General features: G+C 44.7%; 1 protein-coding gene across 1 annotated transcript in view; it reads right to left on the bottom strand.

The window, feature by feature from the left end:
- GPATCH11 (G-patch domain containing 11) overlaps window positions 1-26591 on the bottom strand; it is a 57175-nt gene extending 30584 nt beyond the window's left edge. Inside the window, exons 1-3 of the mRNA XM_069769099.1 lie at window positions 25974-26591; window positions 21330-21556; window positions 1285-1326 (exon numbers count right to left, since the gene is read on the bottom strand). Coding sequence (XP_069625200.1) covers window positions 1285-1326; window positions 21330-21556; window positions 25974-26035 — 331 coding nt within the window. The 5' untranslated portion in view covers window positions 26036-26591. The remainder of the gene's footprint in view (window positions 1-1284; window positions 1327-21329; window positions 21557-25973) is intronic.
- Between the last annotated feature and the right edge of the window lie 450 nt (window positions 26592-27041).

Here is a 27041-nt window from a genome sequence, read left to right as displayed (position 1 = left end):
CTAGTATGTAGAACTAGGCAGGGAAATCCACTTGTCAGCGTGTCACCAATGAATATCACACCTGATGCAGATGGCCAAGGAACCGTGACCGCTATGTGAGAGGCACGAGTGTGATAATACTTCTGACTCACGTTCCCTGGGCCGCATGCAAGTACGCATGCGGCACCCCATGGGCTAACAGGTGCTGGCAAAAGGCTGTGCTTTCACTACCGGTTCACGGTCCAAAACTCTAGCCCGTGCGTACCGGATGTGACGTTACCAGGTTTCTAGGCAACGTATACAAACCGTTGCTGCAGCTACACTGATGCCCAATTCAGAGGTATACTGAATTGACGTTCAGGCACCGGATGTGACGTTACGAGGTTTCTAAGCAACGTATACAATCAGTAGCTGCAAATACACTTCATTGATGCCCCACAAAAAGAGGTATACTGAATTAGCGTGCAGGCACCCGGTATAATGGCATATGTATCTCTCGGCAGCACATGTATATAAATATAAGCGTAAACCTAGAGACGCAGATCTGTACATAGTAAATAAATTACATACACGCAGCACCTTAATATGTCTACTGCGCAATTAGCGCTGCCCGTCTTCTGACATCATTTGATGTCTTGCTGACTGCACCTGTGCGGCCGTGATGCCCGAGATACCGCCCCGCAGTGTGAATAAATCAGAAGACACTGCGGAGCGGGATCTCGGGCAGGGCGGCTGCACAGGCAAGTCAGCAAGACATCAAATGATGTCAGAAGACGGGCAGCGCTAACTGTGCATGCCCAAGGCATAAGATAACAGCACAGGCACCGGGGACAGTTGAAAACAACGCTGAGGAGGCGGCGCCAGGCGCCAAGAGGGCATGAGTGACGGCGGTGCTGCGTCTGCATTTGAGGGGAAAGACCTGCCCCCAGGACTGTTTCAAGGTATTTTGTACAGATTGCAAAATCGATTATTTCTGCAGTTACAGCACCACGAACTAAAAGAGCCACCTTGGCAGAATGCAGCATTAGTGCTGCACAAGGTGGCTCTTTTAGTTACAAACGCCTGGGGGGGGGGGGTTGACAGGTTTTCTTTAATCCTTCTCATCTCATGATTTTACAGAAATAGTCTGTATATTGATATCTGGTGACATTTTGATCTCATTCTTGGCCAGGTAAATGACATTAACTAAAAATATATTTAATTAAAAAAAACAAAACAAACAAAAGTGAAAGCGAACAAAAAGATACATTATACAACATACCATACCAAATTCAGCTGGAAAACAATAGGAAAGATTAAACTTACCTGTCTTAATATTCAGGGGAATTGGTTCAACAATACCGTCACCTACGTAAAAATGGAATAAATATAAAAGTGTTATTGGAACTTTAAAAGTAGTTTTTTAAGTTTATACTGTGCTACGTTAAAGTGAACAAATACACATTGAGCCAATAACCAAATCATGTTCACAGTGCTTGCGAGGATCAACTGACACAGGAAAGAGCCGACCGATGGAAAAATCAAGACAACTGCAAAGAAATGAAAGACCATGTGACTACTGTCACTGGGGCATGGGACAAAATCTAGTCACCATGAACAAATGTAAGCAAATGTAAGCAAATACAAAATGGCCATTAAAGAGAATCTTCTATGAAGATCAAGCTGCCCGATCTAAGGACAGCATAAAGCAATGACAGCAGAGGTTCTGATTCCAGTCACTTACTGGGTAAAAATCTCACGTTATCAACAAAAGTAGGAGTGTAGCATTGACTCATAGCAAGACTGGTTTCAAGGATCCTGAAGACGCCCATAGAGAAGAGCTGAAGTTGGATAACAAGCCTAGATTGCCTAGACAGAACGCAAAATGGGAAGATGACACCAAATTTCAGGATCGGAGAGGCACAGTAAGAAACAAAAAAAGGGAATGAAAAAAGTTCACGTTTACGACAAGTTACAAATCTTTTTTTTTTAAGTCTAGCAAAACCCATTAAAAAAAAAAAAAAATAGGTATTGTTTTTCTAAATGACAATACAGTACCTAAGGCTACAGGAGGGAAAGGGTTTGTCCAGGAATTGGCAACTGATGACCTATCCTTTGTAAATTATGAGATTGGTGGGGGTCCGACACCCAGCACCCCCACTGAACAGCCAAATTCTCCTCCGGCACTCAGGTGTAAGCAATGAAAGGGATGAAAGTTCACAGAAAAAAACCCCAGTGTAAATGTTGATTGTTAAAAAATACCTTTTAATCTAAGAATCTTAACCGGTGCAACAACCAAAACCATCACCATTTAAAAATACATACAATAGAAAAGGCCAAGGAAGTGCCTGGCCCTACATCGTATTTATTTTGCACATTGAAGCACTATAGCCCCTTCCTAAAAAAAAAAAAAGTCCTTTAGACATTTGTTTGATTAGGGACATATTGGGGACAGTCGTCGAGGTACGGGGGCGCCATTTGCGAAAACTTTAATAATAGGGTGCCAACCTCCGCTGGCAGGTAGGGTCAAAGCAGGGATAGCCTATTATTGGCCCCCTGTTTGCAAGAGATAAGACTCTACCTACATTATTGGGTACACCGTATGTATGTAACTTGTTTTCCTATCCCATCCCATAGGGTTACATAGGGGTAGAAGGAACAGTCGACGGTGAGCGGGGGCATCAATTGCGCAGGCTTAGGGTGCCAACCTCCGCTGGTAGGTAGGGTACATTTTTAAATTGTGATGGTTTTGGTTGTTGCATCAGTTAAGATTTTTAGATTAATTCAATAAAAGGTATTTTTTAACTATCAACATTTACACTGGGGGTTTTTTCTGTGAATTTGTCATAAACTGTACCCCAGAGGTTATTTTTCTTCTGTGATTATAATGTAAGGGATGAACAGAGCAGGCCCAGATTGATGGTGGCCGCAGATAAGAGCGCTGCACTTATCTCACATTCACTTGTGATGGGAATAATCGTTGAATCACCTATGGATAGGTCATCAATTGTTTAGTCCTAGACATCCCCTTTAACTAGAATACTCTGACTTTTCCATGCCACTGTCCTATATTTCTTGCCAATATATGGCTCTGAATAAACAATGAAGTATCACGAGACAGCAGACTCGGGACTAGAGAAAATCCACCTTCCTCGCTTTCTGGAGATCCAAATTTATAGATGGAGAAATATGCAGGACAGGCTGTTCATCCAAGTATTGGTCTGCGTTACCGGTGAAATATCTTGGCTGGCTCCGTTCTTATTTTACATTTTGCTAGGTGTACAGCAGCACAGCGCCTTCCCCATACTAATTAGACAGCAATCTTTATTTGCCTCTTTGTGGAATGTATTGGACATTGTCTGTTGGAACGGCAAAGCACCTTTTTATCTGTCTTTATATAAATGGACATAAAGTAAAAAATATTGCAGCCTCTGAGCAATAAATAATAGCTATAATGCACTGAGGACCCGCCGCAGTGATCAATAGAAAACATCAAGAACATAAATAACACTTGCTCAGCTTAACCTTAACAACCGTAACTGCTGCTTTCAGTGCCCAGAAAGCCCCAAAGAAAATCTACAGAAAGGGCAAAATAGGAAAAGTATGATGTTTACTACTTGGCAAAACGGAGCAGTGCCAGACGTGTGACAGATTGGTGGTTCAGACAGTTTTCTCTGTGAAGGCAAACTATAACAGAGCAATAAAATGTTACAGTAAGTTCAGCTTTTTCCCTTCTTCATTCCTAAAAACTTTATATGAACTATTGTACAACCAGAATTGTGACACTACAGTACGGCCCTGTGATGGGGGTCACTGGTGTGCGCATTTCCGGCCCGATGACCGGAAGTCGGTCTGACATTGTAGTCAGAATAACGGCGCCGACCTGACACTGTCTGTAGGTTACTGTGTACAATCCTGCTGACAGGTTCCCTTTATCCAGGTTTTTAACGAAAGTCTGCAGTCACTCAATATGACTGCAGACTTTTAAATCCTCACAGGGTGCGAACTACTTGCTGTCAGGATTATATACCGTGAGGGCAGCGACAGAAAGCGGTCATGTGACTGCAAGTATGCAATATGAATACTTCCGGACACATTCTAACAAAACAGTTGTTTAGTGAGGCCACACAGTTTAGTGAAGATGTGGCTGGAAGTATGCACATCGCATACTTACAGTCACACGGCCGCTCACTCTCGCCACCGACATTGAAGAAGCCCGACAACGCACGGTTCGCACACTGAGAATTTAAAAAGTTTGTAGTCAGATTGATTGAATGACTGCAGACTTTCGTTACAAACCAGAATAACCCCTTAAATCGCTTTCTTGTCATTATCGTATCAACCTGCTGAAAAAAAATAAATAAGCCTATCATTTATACTGAAAGATGATCTGTGTGGAAAATGTGCACTTTTTTCCTCCAAAAACGTGGAGGAAAATGGGGGAGAGAGGGGGAGGTGCATCTTATAGTCCGGATGTGCCTGCTCTGGCTGTGGTGGGGAGGTGGGGGAGCAGCAACGGCGGAACAGAGGGGTCACATGAGGCAGGAGTCGGCTGATGCAGCTAAAGAGAAATGAATATTCACTGCATTCCATGCCCATGGGTGTGGAGGGCAGTGAATATTCATTTCTGTTTAATAGACACGCTGTTAACCGCAGCAGCCGTTTGCGTGTGTCCGCTACTTCAGACAATGAATAGGCATGGAATGCAGTTAATGCTTGCGAGAAGGGCCCTCATTCCTCTTGGTATCTGTTTTATGTGATTATTGTTATTCTTTAATGTCTTTTTTTTGTCTGTACAAGTCCCCTCTAAAATGTAAAGTGCAGCAGAATATGTTGGCGCTATAGAATTAAAATTATTATTATTGTATTCATTTCCTTTAGTAGTGGCACACGTGAACGCCCGGCAGCTGCAGGAAGCTGGCGGCTGCGGCTAACACTGTGCTTGCTATTAAAGAAGAATGAATATTCACTGCTCTCCACACACATAGTCCCAGCGTGGAGAGGAGTGAGTATTCCGACAGCTGTCCTTGGCATTCCTGCCATGCGCTGCTTATCAGCTTAAATCAGCTGCTGGCATCGGAACAAAACGCTGCGAGGGAGAGCAGGGAAGGCAAGGAAAAGTTTAAGGGATTTTTTAGGTCTGCCTGATGGGGGCCGTGCACACCAAAATTAGAATATCATCAAAAAGTTAATTTCAGTTCTTCAATATAAAAGTGATACTCATATAGCGTCATTACAAACAGAGTGATCTATTTTAACTGTTTATTTCTGTTTATGTTGATGATTATGGCTTACAGCCAATCAAAGCCCAAAAGTCATTATCTCAGTAAATTAGAATAACTTATAACACCAGCTTGAAAAATTATTTTAACCCCTCTGTGACCTTAGACGTACTATCCCGTCGAGGTGCCCTGGGCTTATCTGACCCTGGACGGGATAGTACGTCATAGCGATCGGCAGCGCTCACGGGGGGAGCGCCGCCGATCGCGGCCGGGTGTCTGCTGCTTATCGCAGCTGACATCCGGCACTATGTGCCAGGAGCGGTCACGGACCGCCCCCGGCACATTAACCCCTGGCACACCGCGATCAAACATGATCGCGATGTGCCGGCGGTGCAGGGAAGCACCGCGCAGGGAGGGGGCTCCCTGCGGGCTTCCCTGAGCCCCCCGCAGCAACGCGATGTGATCGCGTTGCTGCGGGGGTCTTACCTCCCTCCCTCCCTGCTCTAGCCCCGGATCCAAGATGGCCGCGGATCCGGGTCCTGCAGGGAGGGAGGTGGCTTCACAGAGCCTGCTCAGAGCAGGCACTGTGAAGCCTGCAGCGCTGCTAGTCAGATCAGTGATCTGACAGAGTGCTGTGCAAACTGTCAGATCACTGATCTGTGATGTCCCCCCCTGGGACAAAGTAAAAAAGTTAAAAAAATTTTTTCCAAATGTGTAAAAAAAAAAAAAAAATTCCAAAATAATGAAAAAAAAAAAAATATTATTCCCATAAATACATTTCTTCATCTAAATAAAAAAAAACAAAACAATAAAAGTGCACGTTTAGTATCGCCGCGTCCGTAACGACCCGACCTATAAAACTGTCCCACTAGTTAACCCCTTCAGTAAACACCGTAAGAAAAAAAAAAAAAAAAGAGGCAAAAAACAACGCTTTATTATCATACCGCCGAACAAAAAGTGGAATAACACGCGATCAAAAAGACAGATATAAATAACCATGGTACCGATGAAAACGTCATCTTGTCCCACAAAAAACGAGCCGCCATACAGCATCATCAGCAAAAAAATAAAAAAGTTATAGTCCTGAGAATAAAGCGATGCCAAAATAATTATTTTTTCTGTAAAATAGTTTTTATCGTATAAAAGCGCCAAAACATAAAAAAATGATATAAATGAGGTATCGCTGTAATCGTACTGACCCGAAGAATAAAACTGCTTTATCAACTTTACCAAATGCGGAATGGTATTAACGCCTCCCCCAATAGAAATTCATGAATAGCTGGTTTTTGGTCATTCTTCCTCACAAAAATCGGAATAAAAAGCGATCAAAAAATGTCACGTGCCCGAAAATGTTTTCAATAAAAACGTCAACTCGTCCCGCAAAAAATAAGACCTCACATGACTCTGTGGACCAAAATATGGAAAAATTATAGCTCTCAAAATGTGGTATTGCAAAAAATATTTTTTGCAATAAAAAGCGTCTTTCAGTGTGTGACGGCTGCAAATCATAAAAATCCGCTAAAAAACCCGCTATAAGAGTAAATCAAACCCCCCTTCATCACCCCCTTAGTTAGGGAAAAATAAAAAAAAATTATTTATTTCCATTTTCCCATTAGGGCTAGGGTTAGGGCTAGGGTTAGGATTAGGGTTAGGGCTAGGGTTAGGGCTAGGGTTAGGGCTAGGGCTAGGGTTAGGGCTAGGATTAGGGCTAGGATTAGGGCTAGGATTAGGGCTAGGATTAGGGCTAGGATTAGGGCTAGGGTTAGGGTTAGGGCTAGGGTTAGGGCTAGGGTTAGGGCTAGGGTTAGGGCTAGGGTTGGGGCTACAGTTAGGGTTCGGGTTGGGGCTAAAGTTAGGGTTAGGGTTTAGATTACATTTACGGTTGGGAATAGGGTTGGGATTAGGGTTAGGGGTGTGTCAGGGTTAGAGGTGTGGTTAGGGTTACCGTTGGAATTAGGGTTAGGGGTGTGTTTAGATTAGGGTTTCAGTTATAATTGGGGGGTTTCCACTGTTTAGGCACATCAGGGGCTCTCCAAACACGACATGGCGTCCGATCTCAATTCCAGCCAATTCTGCGTTGAAAAAGTAAAACAGTGCTCCTTCCCTTCCGAGCTCTCCCGTGTGCCCAAACAGGGGTTTACCCCAACATATGGGGTATCAGCGTACTCAGGACAAATAGGACAACAACTTTTGGGGTCCAATTTCTCCTGTTACCCTTGGGAAAATACAAAACTGGGGGCTAAAAAATAATTGTTGTGGGAAAACAAAAAGATTTTTTATTTTCACGGCTCTGCGTTATAAACTGTAGTGAAACACTTGGAGGTTCAAAGTTCTCACAGCAAATCTAGATAAGTTCATTGAGGGGTCTAGTTTCCAAAATGCGGTCACTTGTGGGGGGTTTCTACTGTTTAGGTACATTAGGGGTTCTGCAAACGCAATGTGACGCCTGCAGACCAATCCATCTAAGTCTGCATTCCAAATGATGCTCCTTCCCTTCCGAGCCCTCCCATGCGCCCAGACGGTGGTTCCCCCCCACATATCGGGTATCAGCGTACTCAGGACAAATTGGACAACAACATTTAGGGTCCAATTTCTCCTGCTAACCTTGGAAAAATACAAAACTGGGGGCTAAAATATAATTTTTGTGGAAAAAAAATATTTTTTATTTGCACGGCTCTGCGTTATAAACTGTAGTGAAATACTTGGGGGTTCAAAGCTCTCACAACACATCAAGATGAATTCCTTAGGGGGTCTACTTTCCAAAATGGTGTCACTTGTGGGGGGTTTCAATGTTTAGGCACATCAGTGGCTCTGCAAACGCAACATGGCGTCCCATCTCAATTCCTGTCAATTTTGCATTGAAAAGTCAAACGGCGCTCCTTCCCTTCCGAGCTCTCCCATGCGCCCAAACAGTGGTTTACTGCCACATATGGGGTATCAGCGAACTCAGGACAAATTGGACAACAACTTTTGGGGTCCATTTTCTCCTGTTACCCTTGGTAAAATAAAATAAATTGGAGCTGAAGTAAATTTTTTGTGTACAAAAGTTAAATGTTCATTTTTATTTAAACATTCCAAAAATTCCTATTAAACACCTGAAGGGTTAATAAACTTCTTGAATGTGGTTTTGAGCACCTTGAGGGGTGCAGTTTTTAGAATGGTGTCACACTTGGGTATTTTCCATCATATAGACCCCTCAAAATGACTTCAAATGAGATGTGGTCCCTAAAAAAAAAATGGTGTTGTAAAAATGAGAAATTGCTGGTCAACTTTTAACCCTTATAACTCCCTAACAAAAAAAAAATTTGGTTCCAAAATTATGCTGATGTAAAGAAGACATGTGGGAAATGTTACTTATTAAGTATTTTGTGTGACATATCTCTGTGATTTAATTGCATAAAAATTCAAAGTTTGAAAATTGCGACATTTTCAAAATTTTCGCCAAATTTCCGTTTTTTTTCACAAATAAACGCAGGTACTATCAAAGAAATTTTACCACTATAATGAAGTACAATATGTCACGAGAAAACAATGTCAGAATCACCAGGATCCGTTGAAGCGTTCCAGAGTTATAACCTCATAAAGGGACAGTGGTCAGAATTGTAAAAATTGGCCTGGTCATTGACGTGCAAACCACCCTTGGGGGTAAAGGGGTTAAAATCTGAAATGTTGATCTATTGAAAGGTATGTTCAGTAAATGCACTCAATACTTGGTCGGGGCACCTTTTGCATCAATTACTGCATCAATGTGGCGTGGCATAGATGCGATCAGTCTGTGGCACTGCTGAGGTGTTATGGAAGCCCAGGTTGCTTTGATAGCAGCATTCAGCTCATCTGCATTGTTGGGTATGGTGTCTCATCTTCCTCTTGGCAATACCCCATAGATTCTCTATGGGGTTAAGGTCAGGCATGTTTGCTGGCCAATCAAGCACAGTGATACTGTTGTTTTTAAACCAGGTATTGGTACGTTTGGCAGTGTGGACAGATGCCAAGCCCTGCTGGAGAATGAAATTTCAGTCTCCAAAAAGTTTGTTGGCAGAAGGAAGCATGAAGTGCTCCAAAACTTCCTGGAAAACGGCTGCGCTTACTTTGGTCTTGATAAAACACAGTGGACCTACACCAGCAGATAACATGGCTCCCCAAACCATCACTGATTGTGGAAACTTCACACTAGACCTTAAGCAGCTTGGATTGTGTGCCTCTCCACTCTTCCTCAATACTATGGTACCTTGATTTTCAAATGAAATGCAAAATTTACTTTCATCTGAAAACACCTTGGACCACGGAGCATCAGTCCAGTTCTTTTTCTTCTTGGCCCAGGTAAGAGGCTTCTGGATTTGTCTATTGGTCATGAGTTGCTTGACACAAGGAATGTGACACATGTAGCCCATGTGCTGGATATGTCTGTGTGTAGTGTCTCTTCAAGCAATGACTCCAGCAGCAGTCCACTTTAAATGCTTAGGAAGCCTTTGCAGGTGTTCATGTTAATTATTCTAATTTACTGTAAGCCATAATCATCAAAATAAACAAAAATAAACACTTGAAATAGATCACTCTGTTTATAATGTCTCTATATAATATATGAGATTCACTTCATGTATTAAAGAACTGAAATAAATTAACTTTTTCATAATTTTGTGAGAGGCACCTGTATACCAGGATAAGGGACATTAAGTACAGAGTTGACCACATTTTTAACTTCAATTTTTTTTTCTAATTTCCTCCTCTAAAACCTAGGTGCGTCTTATGGTCCGATGCGTCCTATCACCCGACAAATACAAATAGATTATGTCAGGGCAAAAAATAAGCCTTATATAGCTCTGTTAACAAATAATATTAAACTTCGGGCTCTCAGAATAAGGTGACAAAGAAACAATTTTTATCCAATAGAAGTATACAACAGTAATAAAGCTATAGAAAAAAAAAAAAAAAAAACAGCATTTTTTGAACATTTTTCACAGGTAAAAAAACGCTGCATTTTAAATACAAGCAAAATGAATCAGACTTCGGAAAGCTCAAGGATACTACTTATTTTTTCTTTTCGGATGTAAACCAATTTTTTTTTTAATCTACAGCGCATCTATTCTTTTAATGGTTTGCAACATTTTTCTACCTGTTCAAATGAATGGGAGTAAAAAACGTAAAAACGCATAAAAAAAGTGCTGATTTTATGCAGATATTTCCTGCCAACATACTGCTGTTTGACGCAGAAAAATCTGCTGCAAATAATGAATGTGTGCACATACTTTATAGGTGCAGATATATCTGTAACATCAAAATCTCACGCTCATCATGAGAACGGAGCCTAAAGGTACCTTCACACTGAGCAACTTTACAACGAGAATGACAACGATCCGTGACGTTGCAGCGTCCTGAATAGCAATCTCGTTGTGTTTGCCACGCAGCAGCGATCAGGATCCCGCTGTGACATCGCTGGTCAGAGCAGAAAGTCCAGAACTTTATTTGGTCGTCAGGTCGGCGTGATTCGTCATGTTTGACAGCAAAAGCAACGATGCCAGCAATGTTTTTTCACAGAGCTAACAACCAGCGAGAACGATAAGTACGTCACTGGATCGCTCCTGCATCGTTCAGCTGTTGCCGTGTTTGACATCTCTACAGCGACCTAAACAGCGGCGCTCCAGCGATCTAGTTTAGGTCGGATCGTTGTCTATATCGCTGGAGCGTCGCTAAATGTGACGGTACCTTAAGACCATATTAGACCTGGTTCTTAAGGGGGTTATTTTACTTAATAAAATTTCTGAATAATACATAGTGCTGTCTTCATTTGTAAATAGCCAATCCCTCGTTTAGTACAGTAAAGTTTCCTCTGCAGAAATTCAGTCCTACACATGGCCACTGATGCATGTGAGCTATGTTTATCGCTCGCCTCCATTAACCCCTTAATGACTGTGCCAATTTTGACCTGAACCCTCACAACGACCAGAGGCATTTTCGTTTTTTGCTCCCCTTCTTTCCAGAGCCATAACATTTTTTATTTTTCCGTCAAAATGGCCATATGAGGGCTTGTTTTTTGCGACACAAGTTGTACTTTTGAACGACACAATTGGTTTTAACTAGTGTTAATCAAATAGCTTCGGATAAGCACTTATCTGAATAGCTGCCTCGGGAACCTGCATACCTGGAGCGCTCCCGATAATCAGCTGTTCAGTGCCACAGCTGCATGTGTCAGTCACAACACACGCATGGACAGCCAGTTTGTTGGGTTCTCCATGCATGCGTTGTGAAAGCTCTATAGCTATGCGGATAAGTGCTTATCCAAAGCTATTTGACCAACACTAATTTTAACATACAGTGTACTGGAAAACTGGAAAAAATTCCAAGTGTGGTGAAATTGCAAAAAAAGTTCAATTCCAGTTATTTTTATTAAATTTTTTTACCATGTTCACTAAATGCTAAAACTGACCTGCCATTATAATTCCCCAGGTCATTAGTTCATAGGCACCAAACATGTCTAGATTCTTTTTTTAGTTACGTGGTGAAAAAAAAATCCAAACTTTGTTAAGTAAAATAAAAAAAAGCAGCGCCATTTTCCGAGACCTGTAGCGTCTACAATTTTTGTGATTTGGGGCTGGGTGAGGGCTTATTTTTTTCACGCTGAGCTGACGTTCTTAGTGATACCATTTTGGTGCAGATACAATCTTTTGATCGCCAATTATTGCATTTTATTGCAATGTAGCGGCAACAAACAAAAAAACTTAATTCTGACGTTATTAATTTATTTCTCGTTATGTCTTTTACCGATCGGGTTAATTCTTTTTCTATATTGGTAGATCGGTCGATTCTGAACGTGGCGATACCAAATATGTGTATGTTTGATATTTTTTGTTTTATTTTGAATGGGGTGAAAGTGAGGCGATTTGAAATTTTATATTTTTAAAAACCGTTTTTTTTTACTTTTTGCATGCTTCAATGCTCTCCATGGGAAACTAGAAGCTGCAGTTGTCTGATTGCCTGTATACAGCAGAAATGCCGAGACCCTAGAGATTTTCTGACTCTAGGGGGGTGCTACAGTCTTATTCACCAATCGCCGTAGGGAATAAGTACCCTTAGCGGCAGCCGTTTTGATGTGTGTTAGCGGTCGCTAAAGGGTGAAAAAAACAAACAAAAAAAAAAAACAATGCAATGCCTTAGATATTTGGGGGAAAAAAAAAATCATAAAAAAGGTAGCTTATACAATAACAGGGGTTGTCTGGTCAAGACCAATAAGTCTGCAGTCACTGACTAGGGGAGCACTGTGCGCTGCGGGGATTTGCCTGTTTCAGACTCGGGAATAAAGAGTGTGTATGAGTTATACATACTTACAGCCAGTGGGTGCGGCACCCCAACCAGTGAAACAGAAGTCCAGTGGGAGTGGCCGACTAGAGGGCGCAGCCTCGCTGCATTCATGTGTATAGCTCATACATAGCCTCCGCTCCCGGGCCGGAAACCTGCAAATCCCTGCAGTGCACAGTGATGGGGGATTCATAAGTCTGCAGTCACACAGAGTTACTGTAGACAATCAGTTTTGACCAGACAACCCCTTTATAAAAGGGAAACTGTCACTACATTCATACAAGCAGGTAGGACTTACTTTGAAATACCACAGGTGATTGACAGGTCTCTCCTATGTGTGTACATAGGAAGAGAAGTGGCAATCACCTGGAACACGGTGGGGAGAAGCAACAGACTAGTCACATCTTTCCCTATAATCTCCAGCCGGCTCTCCAACACTGTCTTCTCTGAAATCTTGGGTTATTCCCGAGTATAATAGACCTGGCTGCAGTCACATGGCCAGGCTATTCATGCTGCTGTGGTTTAGGCAGCATTAATCTAATGACATGTTCTCTATAAAAAACGAAGCGTTAAGGGAGGTCAATCAAATTGTGTGTACCCGTAGCGGTGTGTTGCGAGTTGTTCAGCCAGTTACTGTGGCAAAACTGTACTTGACTATTGGTCACAGAACAGGCAAAAACTGTTTTTTCAAGTACCTTTTTGCTGGCAAAAAACACTAAGAAAAATTGCATCACAACCCAGCAATTTTTCGTAAAACTGTCAGTAATTGCCCATGTGGCACATTACAGCCTTACAGCCTCACAGGTGTACCAGCAGGTTGGAAAGTTTTTGCCATCAGAGCACTCAGCCAGGAGGGAACAAATGGTCATGATTCAACTTTGACTAGGGCATTTGTTTGTATCACAGAACAGCATTCTGCAGCTTGCCATGTAGTGCATTTAACTGGCAGATGCAGAATCAAATGGGTATGAAAAGAGTGGTTACGTAAAAAAAAACAACCTAGGTTTCTGCACTTAAGGTCAGTATTGTATCTATTGCTTAAAAATGTTTCACAAGGGAATCCCCTTCATCAGATAAAAAGACAGGTGTACAAATATTATTAGTGTGCAAACATATATACAGTGTTCAAAAGGGGCGCCAAACAGTATGTGGACTGCTCTAGGAGGTATTAAAACTAAGTTCAAACTATAAACAACATCTAAGGAAATATATGTTACTAATAAGTGGAATTTTAACAGGCAAATAAAGTATTGTTTTATACAAGATCTTATCAGACATATCAGACTCTCGTCTACCATCGAAACCTTCAAAAAGAACCACTGATCAACCAAACCGCTGCACGACCAGCTCTCCCCTCACCTACTGAATCCTCACCCATCCCTTGTAGATTGTGAGCCCTCACAGGAAGGGGCCTCTCTTCTCATGTGTCAGTCGTGACTTGTATTGTTTAAGATTATTGTACTTGTGTTTATTATGTATACCCCTCCTCACATGTAAAGCGCCATGGAATAAATGGCGCTATAATACTAAATAATAGTATTTTACTTTGGGTATGCTAGAAGTATCCCACAGCTAACGATATGAATCCTGCATCTAATGTTATGACTCTTATTACTACTTACCCAAGTCCATTTTATACCCGATCCAACACAAGGGTAGTCAGATCAAGATGTTTTATGGTCTGTGTGAAGGATGGCACCAGAGAGATCATTCAGAATCCTACCACTATCACATGTGAAGGAGGGCACCTTGCCTGACGTCACTATTAAATCCGCGGAATCACGAAATACGCTCTCCGCACCAACGTGATGCTCCACACCCCCTAGGGACACCTGAGGTCACCTTGGCACAGTTATACACAGATAACCCCTGTCCACACGGGTCCAGGGAGGCACAGGGAGTGAGAAAATGTGGCCCACGCTCGTGGCACCACACCCACTGACAACCTTGACGAACAGAGTCCCCTTTCACTAGCACCAGTGAAACAGCACCTGGTCAGCCCGGTAATACTGCCACCAGTTGATTGTTAGATACAAGCCTGGTCTGTTAACGAGACACGTACCTACTCAGGGCACTCACATTGACCAGGGTAAGGGGAACCCATTCCGTTTTGTGGACTGGAGCCGAAAGAGAAGAGGGAAGAAACGATGCCCTCGTAACAGTGGAAGTACGATACCTCCCTGGTAACAAGGGACGGGGACGGCCTGAGAACAACCTCGCCTTGATGGTAATAAGGAAACTAGGTCTGAAGGAAAAGAGCGGCCAGCTCCGAAGACTCATCTGAATTCACTTGGACAGTGCGGATCTCCCAGGATCACCGGGGTCTTCCGGCTTCCTAAAGACCCACGGAACTAGTGGAAGAGGCATGATGGAGCTGGTATCACAGAAGAGCAAGAGCATGCACTGCGATGGCTTTTGGATCTCGAGGCTGAACCATGAACTCGAGTACATTGGCGTTTAGTGTGGACGCCATCCGATCTACATCTGGATTTCTCCGGTGAAGGCAGATATGTTGGAAGACTTCCGGATGAAGTTCCCACTCACTTGAGGCGAGACCCTGGCGGCTGAGGAAAAACTGCCGCCCCGAGTTCTACTCCTGGGGTGAGTAGTGCCGAGATCACCGAATGATAGATCTCGGCCCACCAGAGAGTGTGAGGTACGTAGGTCAAGGTGCCAGACCGCGGGTACCTGCTAAATTGGGATGGGGAGACCTGCCAGAGGGTATTGGGCCTGCTGTAGGAGCAGAGGTACCGTTGGGATCCCCAGAAAAAAAAAAACTGATCGGGAGACTGGATTCTCGAGATAACCAGAGGCCTTGAGCAGTGTGGTGACGCTCCATAGTCACTAGCAACCATTGAACCGGGAGAAAAAGATCTCCCCCGGATGAGAAAGATGCTCATAGATTACCCTCTGGAAACCTGTTTGACCTGCAGAAATAACAAGCGGAGCAAAGGGAACTGCCTCCATTAGCATTATTCTACCCAAGGATCCTCATAGCAAATCGGATGGAATGAGGGCAGGTACGGACCGGGGCTGAAATTTAGCCCTGTCTTGAGAACTCACTTCTTTTAATGACGTAGCAGAAGAGATAGCCCACGACCAGACAGGCCGTTCCGGCATTTGCCAGAAATGTCGGATGGTCATTCCGGCCCAGAATGAGGGGATGAGTGACCAAGTGCGGGGGGGGCTCCCTGTTTAAGGACCATGGCCTTGTCTCAAGGGAGGATTCCAACTCTCTGGAGGTGTCCAGGATCATCCTTAAAAGAGATATCTGCTGGGCTGGAAATGAGGAAGACCTGTCTAAGTCTATCCGCCAGCCCAGGCTCAGCGTAATCCTGGAAGAATGGCTGGAAGTCGACCAGATAGGGACATGATAGCTGTCATGATAATGGCGAATACTCTGGGAGCGGTAGCAGAGCCGAAGGGCAAGGTCGTGACTTGTGAAGGTAAGCATCCTGAATGTCGATGGATGCCAGAAAAAAAACCTTCACCCTCTCCCATTGAAGTGATGGCCGAGTGGAGGAACTCCATTCAAAGAAGGAGGACCTTTCAAGCTGGTTAGGGGTTAGAGGTCCCGGATCGGTCTTACTTTTCGGTCCCCTTTTTGGAACCAAGATCCCTTAGCTCTAGACTGTCCTGGATAACCATCCACTGTTGGTTGGATCTATAGGACACCTGCGATCTTTTGTTCCTACGTGGGGAACACGCCCAACTACTCATCAAATAAGCGACCACTCTAAGGGAGTGATGTCAGAGTTTTTTTTTTATGAACGCAGAGAATCCTTCTGAATGAAAAGGCATTAGCTGCAGACAGCGCTGCGCAACTAGCCGCATTCTAAGAGGCGTGCACCACAAAGTCTCCCGCTCAAGTGATTTGATTGGCCAGCTGTACCGTCTCCGGAAAGAGAGAGAACTGTTCTGAATCAAATAAATATAGACCAACACTGGAACCATCAGAAATAAAAGCTACATAGACCAAACACCCTGTGATGAGGTGTATAGCACATTTACATAGTACACTCCTATGTGTTGCGGACACTACACCAATTTTTTCTGTTATTGTGAAACAAAGTAGCTAAGGTCTCTGGTCAGTAGACCATTGGTTTGGCAACCCGTGCGGGGCTAAGGAAAGGTAAAGCGCTTAACTTGAGGCCGCAAGATGGAACGAGTCATTGTCTGACAGTCCATGGTATTTTTGAAGGATGATCCATCGAGAAGGGATACTGGTAGGTATACCACAGGAGTCAAGCTGCCAGGTAGCAAAGTGCGCGGCTGCATCCGCCAGGTGAGGAAGAAACCATCTCTTGAGTTGCTGCCGTCATTGAACGTGCAGAGATAAAAGGATGAACTCTCAATCAACCCTCCGCTTAACAGGGAGGTGGAGAGGAATTGTCCGCCTGCTCGCATCATTTGTTAAATAGTGGCGATGCAGAGGGGAACTGATCAGATGTCAAAAGGCAGGCATCTGTACATCTACGGAGATCAAGTCCCCGGGTGGACCGGGATGGCATCAGGCCCAGCTGTAGAAGAGTATATGTGGAGGTGACACTCCATGTGCTCATTTGATGATGGTGTGAGGAGATCGGTGTCCTTTGAAGGACCCGTCGCCCTTAAAAACAATTAAACCAGGCATGGCATCTGGTGTCGCTGTGTTTGCATAATCTTCAAGAGGCTCCCGTTTCTAGAGCAAGACCATTTTCAATTGCTCATGGTAAGGGCGGAACCCTGGACTCCCATGCCGTATAAAACACCAGTGTTTTCCACTGCGCTACCATGGTGCTTGCCAGTGAATCGCTTATCCGGATGCTCGCTGTCCAGGAAAATGGCAAATGCACTATGGGGTTTATCTCCGTTTGGAGAAAAACCTGCGTGACCTAGACCTAGAGCAGAACCGTAGTCCTTGTCGACCGACAGAGATTGGTTGACGGCCAAAATAGGCGAATCCAGCTTGATCTGAGGCTTTGGAGAGTCCAGATCCAAGGTCACTGCCGATTCAGATGTGGAGTCTAGTTCTCAGAAAATCATTGGCGAGGGAGATCAAGAAATGAAGCTCCCGTTTTTTAGACGCCTGTACGTTTCTAGAATACTTGCGGCCCTTGCTAGCAGACGGCCCCCGTGTAGGAGAGGATCCATCTGAATTAGTCCTGCAAGCACTCCGAACCACAGCGGGTTCACATAGGGATGACGAAGCCCACTGAGGGGAACTAGGTACTATGGGGAAAAAAGCTGGGATCGGCGGTGGCGGAAGGCTCCTGCGCTCATTTGAACTAGGTACTCTGGGAAAGGTGACCGGCTTTGGGCTGGTTATGTGCCTTTCAGACCAGGGTATGCTGGTCGTGTACATTTAAGACCAGTGAATGCTGGTCACGTACCTTTAAGACCAGCGGAATGCTGGTCATGTACCTATAAGACCAGGGATTGCTGGTCGGAAGCCTTTAAGACTAGCTTTAGGACCAGGGAATACTGGACATAGCATTTGTGCTGGTCGTGCGTTTATGCTGGTTGTGTGCCTTTAAGAGTAGCTTTAGGGCCAGGGAATACTGGACATAGCCTGTATGCTGGTTGTGTGCCTTTAAGACCAGTTTAAAGACCAGGGAATACTGGGCAGAGTTTTCCAATCCATTATCTCCCTCAGCATGCTGCCGGAGGAGGTGTGTGGGGAAAGGAGAGCAGGGGAGGGATGGAGCGGCGTCTCCCTACCCGGTTCCTGAGTCCCCTGTCTGCGTTGGATTAGTCTCTCCAGCGCTGAATACCACCGGGTCCGATTATCCCCCTGTAGCAGCCACTTCCGGATGTACACCGCTCGTGTCCGGAAACGGCAGGAGGGTGAATATGGCCGCCGAAAATATGCTGTGTTCTCGTCCTGAATGAGAAGTGCCTGAATAGGGGGCGGAGTGATAACGCGCGGCCTAGCATGGGCGGAGGCTCCGGGTTGCGGCCTACACTAACCCGGGGGCTAAATTTTCGGTGCCGAGCGGGAAACAAAGGGAAATGACCCGAAGCTGCAAAAAAGTAGTAAGGGGGAAAACCGCCGGTAGCGCAGAGCCCTCCAGCCGCTCGTAGCCCCGGCACTTACCTAGGAAAACTGCCGCAAGGCAGAGTATGCAGCTCTGTTCAGCAGGTCAATAAGGAGAGATCCTCTGCTGTCGCCGCTGTTTTGGACAGTGCAGAGATAAAGAGAAAAAAACCTCAAACCATCGTCCCTTTAGCAGGGAGGTGGAGAGGTACCGTCCGCCTCCTTGTACCATCCGCTTTCAACAGTGGTGGTGCAGTGGGGGCTGCTCGGACGCCACGCTGGATAGTGGCGCTGAACAGTCGAGGGTAAAACCTGGTGGGCAGGGCAGAGTGTCCGGCAATAAGGCCTGGCTGCAGAAGAGGATACGTGGAGGCGACACTCCATGTGCTTGTCTGTTAAAAGATGCGGGGAGATCGGTGCCCTGGAAGGGGCCTGTCGCCCCTAGAATCAGCTCAGGCAGTGGCATCCCACGTCGCAGGAGAGGATACGGAGAGGCGACACTCTCCGTGCTCGCTTGTTGATGGTTCGGGGAGATCGGAGCCTTGAAAGGTTCCGTCGCCCATTTGTCTGTTGTAAAAGGTAAAAAGATAAAAATAAAATGATAAAGAGTTTTGGGTCCGTGTGCCTCCTACGGACACTAAGCAAGAACTGGTTAGCTGGGAGCCAGCAGGAGGGTGTATACTGCAGAGGAGGAGCCAACTTTCTTTGTATCACTTAGTGTCAGCCTCCTAGTGGCAGCAGCATGCACCTACTGTCTGTGTCCCCCAATGAGGCAAAGGAGAAATATAACTCGTGGGGGTATATAGGGTGCCAACCTCCACTGATAGGCAGGTATACAGACCAGAGTTCATCTATATGGTTTTTTTAGGTTGCACCATTATATGTGTGGTGTTTGTAATTGTTGTATAACCCGTTTGTAAAGGTTATATTAAAAGTTATATTTTATTTATTTTTGGGGGCTTTTTTTTTTCTCATGTAAGCAAGCCTTTTGCCCAGAGCTTCGCTGGCTCAAGGTGCCAATCTCCGCTGACAGGTAGCGCACATGTTATTTTTAGAATAGGGCCAGGCATCCCGTTTGGCCTTTTCTATTTAGTGTCTTCTCAATACTTGGCGATAGTGCTGGTTTGTTTTGCACTAGTTGGTAATTTTAGATTTATCAATAAAATGTATCTTTTAACCCCTTACCGGCATCGGACGTACTATACCGTCCGATGCCGGCTCCCCTGCTTTGATGCAGGGCTCCGCGGTGAGCCCGCACCAAAGCCGGGACATGTCAGCTGTTTTGAACAGCTGACATGTGCCCGTAATAGGCGCGGGCAGAATCGCGATCTGCCCGCACCTATTAACTAGTTAAATGCCGCTGTCAAACACAGACAGCGGCATTTAACTACCGCTTCTGGCCGGGCGGCCGGAAATGACGTCATCGCCGACCCCCGTCACATGTCCGGGGGTCGGCGATGCGTCTCCATTGTAGCCATAGAGGTCCTTGAGACCTCTATGGTTACTGATTGCCCGTCGCTGTGAGCGCCACCCTGTGGTCGGCGCTCACAGCACACGTGCAATTCTGCTACATAGCAGCGATCACCAGATCGCTGCTATGTAGCAGAGCCGATCGTGCTGTGCCTCCCATGGAGGCTATTGAAGCATGGCAAAAGTTAAAAAAAAAAGTTTAAAAAAATGTGAAAAAAATAAAAAAAACATAAAAGTTTAAATCACCCCCCTTTCGCCCCAATCAAAATAAATCAATAAAAAAATATCAAATCTACGCATATTTGGTATCGCCGCGCTCAGAATTGCCCGATCTATCAAATAAAAAAAAGTATTAACCTGATCGCTAAACAGCGTAGCGGGAAAAAAACTCGAAACGCCAGAATTACGTTTTTTTGGTCGCCGCGACATTGCATTAAAATGCAATAACGGGCGATCAAAAGAACGTATCTGCACCGAAATGCTATCATTAAAAACGTCATCTCGGCACGCAAAAAATAAGCCCTCAACCGACCCCAGATCACGAAAAATGGAGACGCTACGAGTATCGGAAAATGGCGCAAATTTTTATTTTTTTTTTTTTAGCAAAGTTTGGATTTTTTTTTCACCACTTAGATAAAAAATAACCTAGTCATGTTTGGTGTCTATGAACCCGTAATGACCTGGAGAATCATAATGGCAGGTCATTTTTAGCATTTAGTGAACCTAGCAAAAAAGCCAAACAAAAAACCAATGTGGGATTGCACTTTGTTTGCAATTTCACCGCACTTGGAATTTTTTTCCCGTTTTCTAGTACACGACATGCTAAAACCAATGATGTCGTTCAAAAGTACAACTCGTCCCGCAAAAAATAAGCCCTCACATGGCCAAATTGACGGAAAAATAAAAAAGTTATGGCTCTGGGAAGGAGGGGAGCGAAAAACGAACACGGAAAAACGAAAAATCCCCCGGTCATGAAGGGGTTAATATAGGTTTATTGGGGTATTTTTCTGTGATTTTGTCAAATGTTGTGTACTCCCAAGTTATCTTTTTTTGTGCTGTGACTAGTCCCCTCTATTGGGGATAAAAGTTCCTCGATCAGTGCAGATAGGCAATACTTATTTTATCTCGACGACCCATTTACTTAGGAGGCATTTAGTTCCATTTCACCGCGCGATACTTTAATAAGCAAGGAATTACGAATGGTGAACTTATAAGACTGCTAGATAAGTGTAAAAGCCAAGGATAAAGATCTGGGTATCACATGCATCATTGGATCAAGGGGTTCTCTTTTGTGGTTCTTTCCAGGTGCGATATTACATCATGTATGTAATAATCACCTAATAGTAATAAAAATAAAATGAGACTTTTACCTTTCTTGCCAAGTGCTTGACCTTTTATATACCCCATCTTCTGAAGTAAGGCAAAGCCCTTGTTTTCTCCGCTCAGACACTCACTCAGCACTGTATCTCTTCTCTCTTTTTCCACCTCTTTCAGGCTCTTTTGTCTGTTCTTAATATTACTTTCCTTATGCTTCTCTTCCTTCTGGTAAGATTCTTTGACTCTCCTTGGCACAGAGATTCCTGGTCTAACATCCTGCCTGGAAAATAAAATACACAATTATTTTAATAAGGAACATAAGATATTGATCATCAATAGGGTTTTTTAATGAAATTTTTTTTTAACCCCTTGGCATCATCTGCCATACATATAGAGCTGATGTGCACAGATTTGTATAGAACAGGTGCAGCTGGAACCACACTGTAATGCTGTGATTGGCGCAGTTTAACCTCTTAGATGTTGCTGGTAATCCTGACAGCGGCATTTAAAAGGATAGAATCGGAACAAGCATCTGTTCTGACGGCGATCAGTTTTCCCCCCCAAAACTCAACTGCACTGCTACAATATTGCAGGGCATGAAATAGGCAATTAGGAGATCACATGTTCAAGTTCTGGAAGCAAACTAATTAAAAATGGGAAATAAATATATATTTTTTTCAAAATTATCTAAAAATTTTAAATCACCCAAAAACATCAAACGCGAAACCTAAAGTATAAGAAGAAATTATATATTTGACATTACTGTGTGCATAATTGTCCAAACTAACAAATGGTTAAAATATGTAGATTAATCGTTGTTTTTAGTCACTCTACGTCCGCAAAATATAATAATGTAATACAAAGAGGTCAGAAAGTCGTATGGACCCCAAAATAGTACTAATAAAAAAGTAATGCTCACCTAGCAAAAAAAAAACCAAGCCTTTATGCAATGCTACTGCCTGAACTATAAAACGTTACTACTCTTAGAAAGTGGCAACTGGAACTAGTTTTCTTGAACTGACAGTTTTTTTTCTTAAACTTGTAAACAGGTTTTTGGTATATTTTCTGAGGGCAGCATGAGGTAGGGGTAGAAACACAGATACGAGGGATGTGTCTCTTATTAGGCTGTTTGCTGTTATTTAATTACAAGTATCTTTTCAGCAGCAGATTATCACTGCCGCACTGGTGCTCATCTACATCCTGGTCAGACCAGGTCCCCAGCACTGATTAGCAGCTATCAATATACACAGAAAGCTGTGGTGGGGACAGGGTTAGCTTTCTGAGCACTGCTACATCAAAAACACTGATTGCATCACAACTGCTGCATCCAGTAAACTGAGTGACACATCGCTGGAATCACGGTATCTTTCTCTATCATCTGTTGCTCTCAGACGAGGTAGCAAAAATCTGTGACAGATTGCCTTTTAAGTAGTTACAGGGTTCTGCCAACCTTTTAAGTTATTCTGCTTTTTCTGGAAGTCCTGTAGAAAATGAATTGAACACAGATGAGCATTCTTATGTTATAACATAAATATGCAATGGATTTTCATTGCAGATTTCAACATAAGGCCCGATTCACACTAGCAGTATTTGGTCAGTATTTTACATCAGTATCTGTAAGCCAAAACCAGGAGTGGGTGATAAATGCAGAAGTGGTGACGGGTTTCTATTATACTTTTCCACTGATTGCTCCAATCCTGGTTTTAGCTTACAAATATTGATGTAAAAATTATGAACATGGCTTAACAGGGGTGAAATCCACAGCAAAATCCACATGAAACATATATTGCTACAAAATAGTGTGGATTTAGCCTTAAAGGGAACCTGTCACCCCCAAAATGGAAGTTGAGCTAAGCCCACCGGCATCAGGGGCTTATCTACAGCATTCTGTGTGTATCCTGAAAGATGAGAAAAAGAGGTTAGATTATACTCACCCAGGGGCGGTCCCGCTGCGGTGGGCGTCGCAGTCTGTTCCGGGGCCTCCCATCTTCTTACGATCACGTCCTCTTCTTCACGCCGCAGCTCAGGCGCAGGCGCAATTTGTCTGCCCTGTTGAGGGCAGAGCAAAGTACTGCAGTGCGGAGGCGGCGGGAAAGGTCAGAGAGGCCCGGCGCCTGCGCACTGCAGTACTTTGCTCTGCCCTCAACAGGGCAGACAAATTACGCCTGCGCTGGAGCTGCTGTGTGAAGACAAGAAGAGGACGTCATCCTATGAAGATAGGAGGCGCCGGACCAGACTGCAGCGGGACCGCCCCTGGGTGAGTATAATCTAACCTCCTTTTCTCATCTTTCAGGATACATCGGGGGGCTTATCTACAGCATTACAGAATGCTGTAGATAAGCCCCTGATGCTGGTCAGCTTAGCTCAACTTCCATTTTGTGGGTGATAGGTTCCCTTTAACCCGAGATCAGACAGGAGTACTTAATATTATTAGGGTATGTGTCCACGGACCGGATTACATCCTGATTAGCTGTGGATTGAACGCTGCGTACAACCGCAGCATCCAGATGTTACAGCATAGTAGAGGGGATTTTATGAAAGCATGCATCCGCTGGCCCTTTGTTTACAGACATGTTGGGCATCGTTTTAGAACGCAGCATGTCTATTTACCTTGGGGCGACGCTCTGTCTCCTGAAGACAAATAACACAGTCTATGTATAGGGTGCGGCGATCCGGATGTGTGCAATGAACACACAGCGCACACAGAAGGGGGCGGCGCTTTGGGCGGAGCAGGTTTTTCGCTCCGTCCAAAGCGCCGGCAACCCGGACCGTGGACACATACTGTTAGTTCATCCAGAAAAAGAATGATTTTCATTCCTTGCCAAGAGTATGCCATCGTGTGTCATTTGCATGAACAGATAAAAAAAATTATAAAACCAAATAGTTTCTTAAGTTAACTGTACAGTAGCCATAAAAATAGATGCAGTAAGGATGAGTCGTATGGGATCTGGGATTTTTGTGCACTCGTACACTTGAATGGGTGAGTAACTCCGAAAAAAGAGAAGACATTAGTTCATGCTGTTTTTTTTCACACGCATATTTGGTACATTTGATGGAACTCAACTGAACAGCTCCACTGAATAACATTGTTCCGAGTACTGTCAGATATTATCACGGACAACACATGTCCGAACAACACACTTGTCTGACCAAGCCCTTTGAGTACATTCAGATTATAGGATTTTATAGTCCACATTTTGACTTCTATGCAGGCAAACAGAAGTCTGTTAGATCAGGCATGTTAAGCTGCATTTGGGCGATCATCACGACTGCAAGGGTATGTGCACACGTTGTGGATTTGGCTGCGGATCCGCAGCAGATTGGCAGCTGCGGATTCGCAGCAGTTTTCCATCAGGTTTACTGTACAGTGTAAACCTATGGAAAACCAAATCCGCTGTGCACATAGTGTGGAAAATACAGCGAGGAAACGCTGCGTTGTATTTTCCGCAGCATGTCAATTCTTTGTGTGGATTCCGCAGCGTTTTACAACAGCTCCTCAATAGGAATCCGCAGGTGTAAAAACGCAGGTGAAATCCACACGAAATCTGCGGGTAATCAGCAAGTACAATGCAGGGCGTTTTGCCTGCGGATTTTTCAAAAACGGTGCAAAACGACCCGCAGTGGTCGCCCACACAAGCATCCCCACCCCCCGCAGTGGTCGCCAGCACAAGCATCCCCACCCCCCGCAGTGGTCGCCAACACAAGCATCCCCACCCCCCGCAGTGGTCGCCAACACAAGCATCCCCACCCCCCCCTGCAGTGGTCATCAACACAAGCATCTCCACCACAAACCCCCCCCCCCCCCCCCGCAGTGGTCGCCAACACAAGTATCCCCACCCCCCGCAGTGGTCGCCAACACAAGCATCCCCACCCCCCCGCAGTGGTCGCCAACACAAGTATCCCCACACCCCCCGCAGTGGTCGCCAACACAAGTATCCCCACACCCCCCACAGTGGTCGCCAACACAAGTATCCCCACACCCCCCGCTGTGGTCGCCAACACAAGCATCCCCACCACCCCCCCGCAGTGGTCACCAACACAAGTATCTCCACCCCCCCGCAGTGGTCGCCAACACAAGTATCTCCACCCCCCTCCCCCCCGCAGTGGTCGCCAACACAAGTATCTCCACCCCCCCGCAGTGGTCGCCAACACAAGCATCCCCACCCCCCGCAGTGATCGCCAACACAAGTATCTCCACCCCCCCGCAGTGGTCGCCAACACAAGTATCCCCACCCCCCGCAGTGGTCGCCAACACAAGTATCCCCACCCCCCGCAGTGGTCGCCAACACAAGCATCCCCACCCCCCGCAGTGATCGCCAACACAAGTATCTCCACCCCCCCGCAGTGGTCGCCAACACAAGTATCCCCATCCCCCGCAGTGATCGCCAACGCAAGTATCCCCACCCCCCGCAGTGGTCGCCAACACAAGTATCCCCACCCTCACAGTTGTCCCAAACACCAGTATCCCCATCGCCGGCGCCGCAGTGGTCCCCAACACCATTATCTTTTCCCACAGTGGTCCCCAAACACAAGTATCCCCCTCACCAGAATCACCCCCGGTGGTGCCCAACACCAATATCCCACTACAGTGCTTCAAAACACTAGTACCCCGCCATCCCTAAGGTGAGTATTGCCCACAATGATCGCTAAAACACGACATAACCTGCACAGAGCAGCAGACGCACCACACTACGTACATGGAGCGGAGGAAGGCATCGGACATATAATCCTCCTCTTCTTCTTCCACGGTATTACTCATTGTTGATGCGCAAAAACTGTCTAATCTGAATACCGGAAGTCACCCGGAACTTAATAAGGATGCACCGGGTGTTCTCTTTGGATTTCCTTCCCACCGGAACCAGCTCTCATTTCCGCCATATTTACTACTGGCGCTGTGATACGCGGTGACATGTTGGTCTGCCGTTATGCTGCAAATAATTTGCAAGACGCCTCCTGTGACAGGAGTTGTACCGAGTAACCCCGTACCATCAGGATTGCGTGCTTCCAGCAGTATCAGGTCCCTGTGGTGAATAAGCAGGCCCCGGGCTGTGCCCTCTGCACCAATGGGCAGTGTAAGGAGCTGTGGGGCCTCAGCAGCAGAGGCAGGAGCCGGCCGGGATCGCAGCTCCGCACCCGGCTCCGTCAGGCTGGAGAAATGTGAATCCAACTTATAACCGAACATGCTGTTCCAGAGGAAGGCAAAACTCCATGGGCAGACGCTAATGGCTCCATATTAGGGTGTTTCCACTGTCCGGAATGGCTCAGGATTTGATGCAGGTAAAAGCTGCACCAAATCTGCATCTCAGCTCACTGGCAGGTCACCTGCGTTTTTCATGCGGATTTGTTTGTTTTTGTAAGCTCAATAAAGATATACAAAAAAAGAATGGTGATGTCATTTCTTGTCCAACCTCTTCATTTGCATACTCCATTGAAGAATAATGTTTACACACACAGAGATAGATAGATAATAGATCTATCGTATCTATTATCTAGAAATCTATTGATAAATCTATCGATAAATATATATCGATAGATAATAAATACGATAGATAATAGATAGAAGATTCATAATAGATAGATGATAGTAGATAGATAATGGAAGATAGATGATAGATAATACCAAGCCCAATGTTTAGTATATCTATGTATCTATAGATATATCTAGTGAAAAAATTGGAACAGCATAATTTTGAGTTTATAGATATGTCTATAAATATATCTATATATAAATATATATATCTATATATAGATATATCTATAGATAG

The sequence above is a fragment of the Ranitomeya imitator genome, chromosome 5, assembly GCF_032444005.1.
Source record: "Ranitomeya imitator isolate aRanImi1 chromosome 5, aRanImi1.pri, whole genome shotgun sequence".
Lineage (NCBI taxonomy): Eukaryota > Metazoa > Chordata > Amphibia > Anura > Dendrobatidae > Ranitomeya > Ranitomeya imitator.
This window is presented reverse-complemented; position numbering and strand designations above follow the sequence as displayed.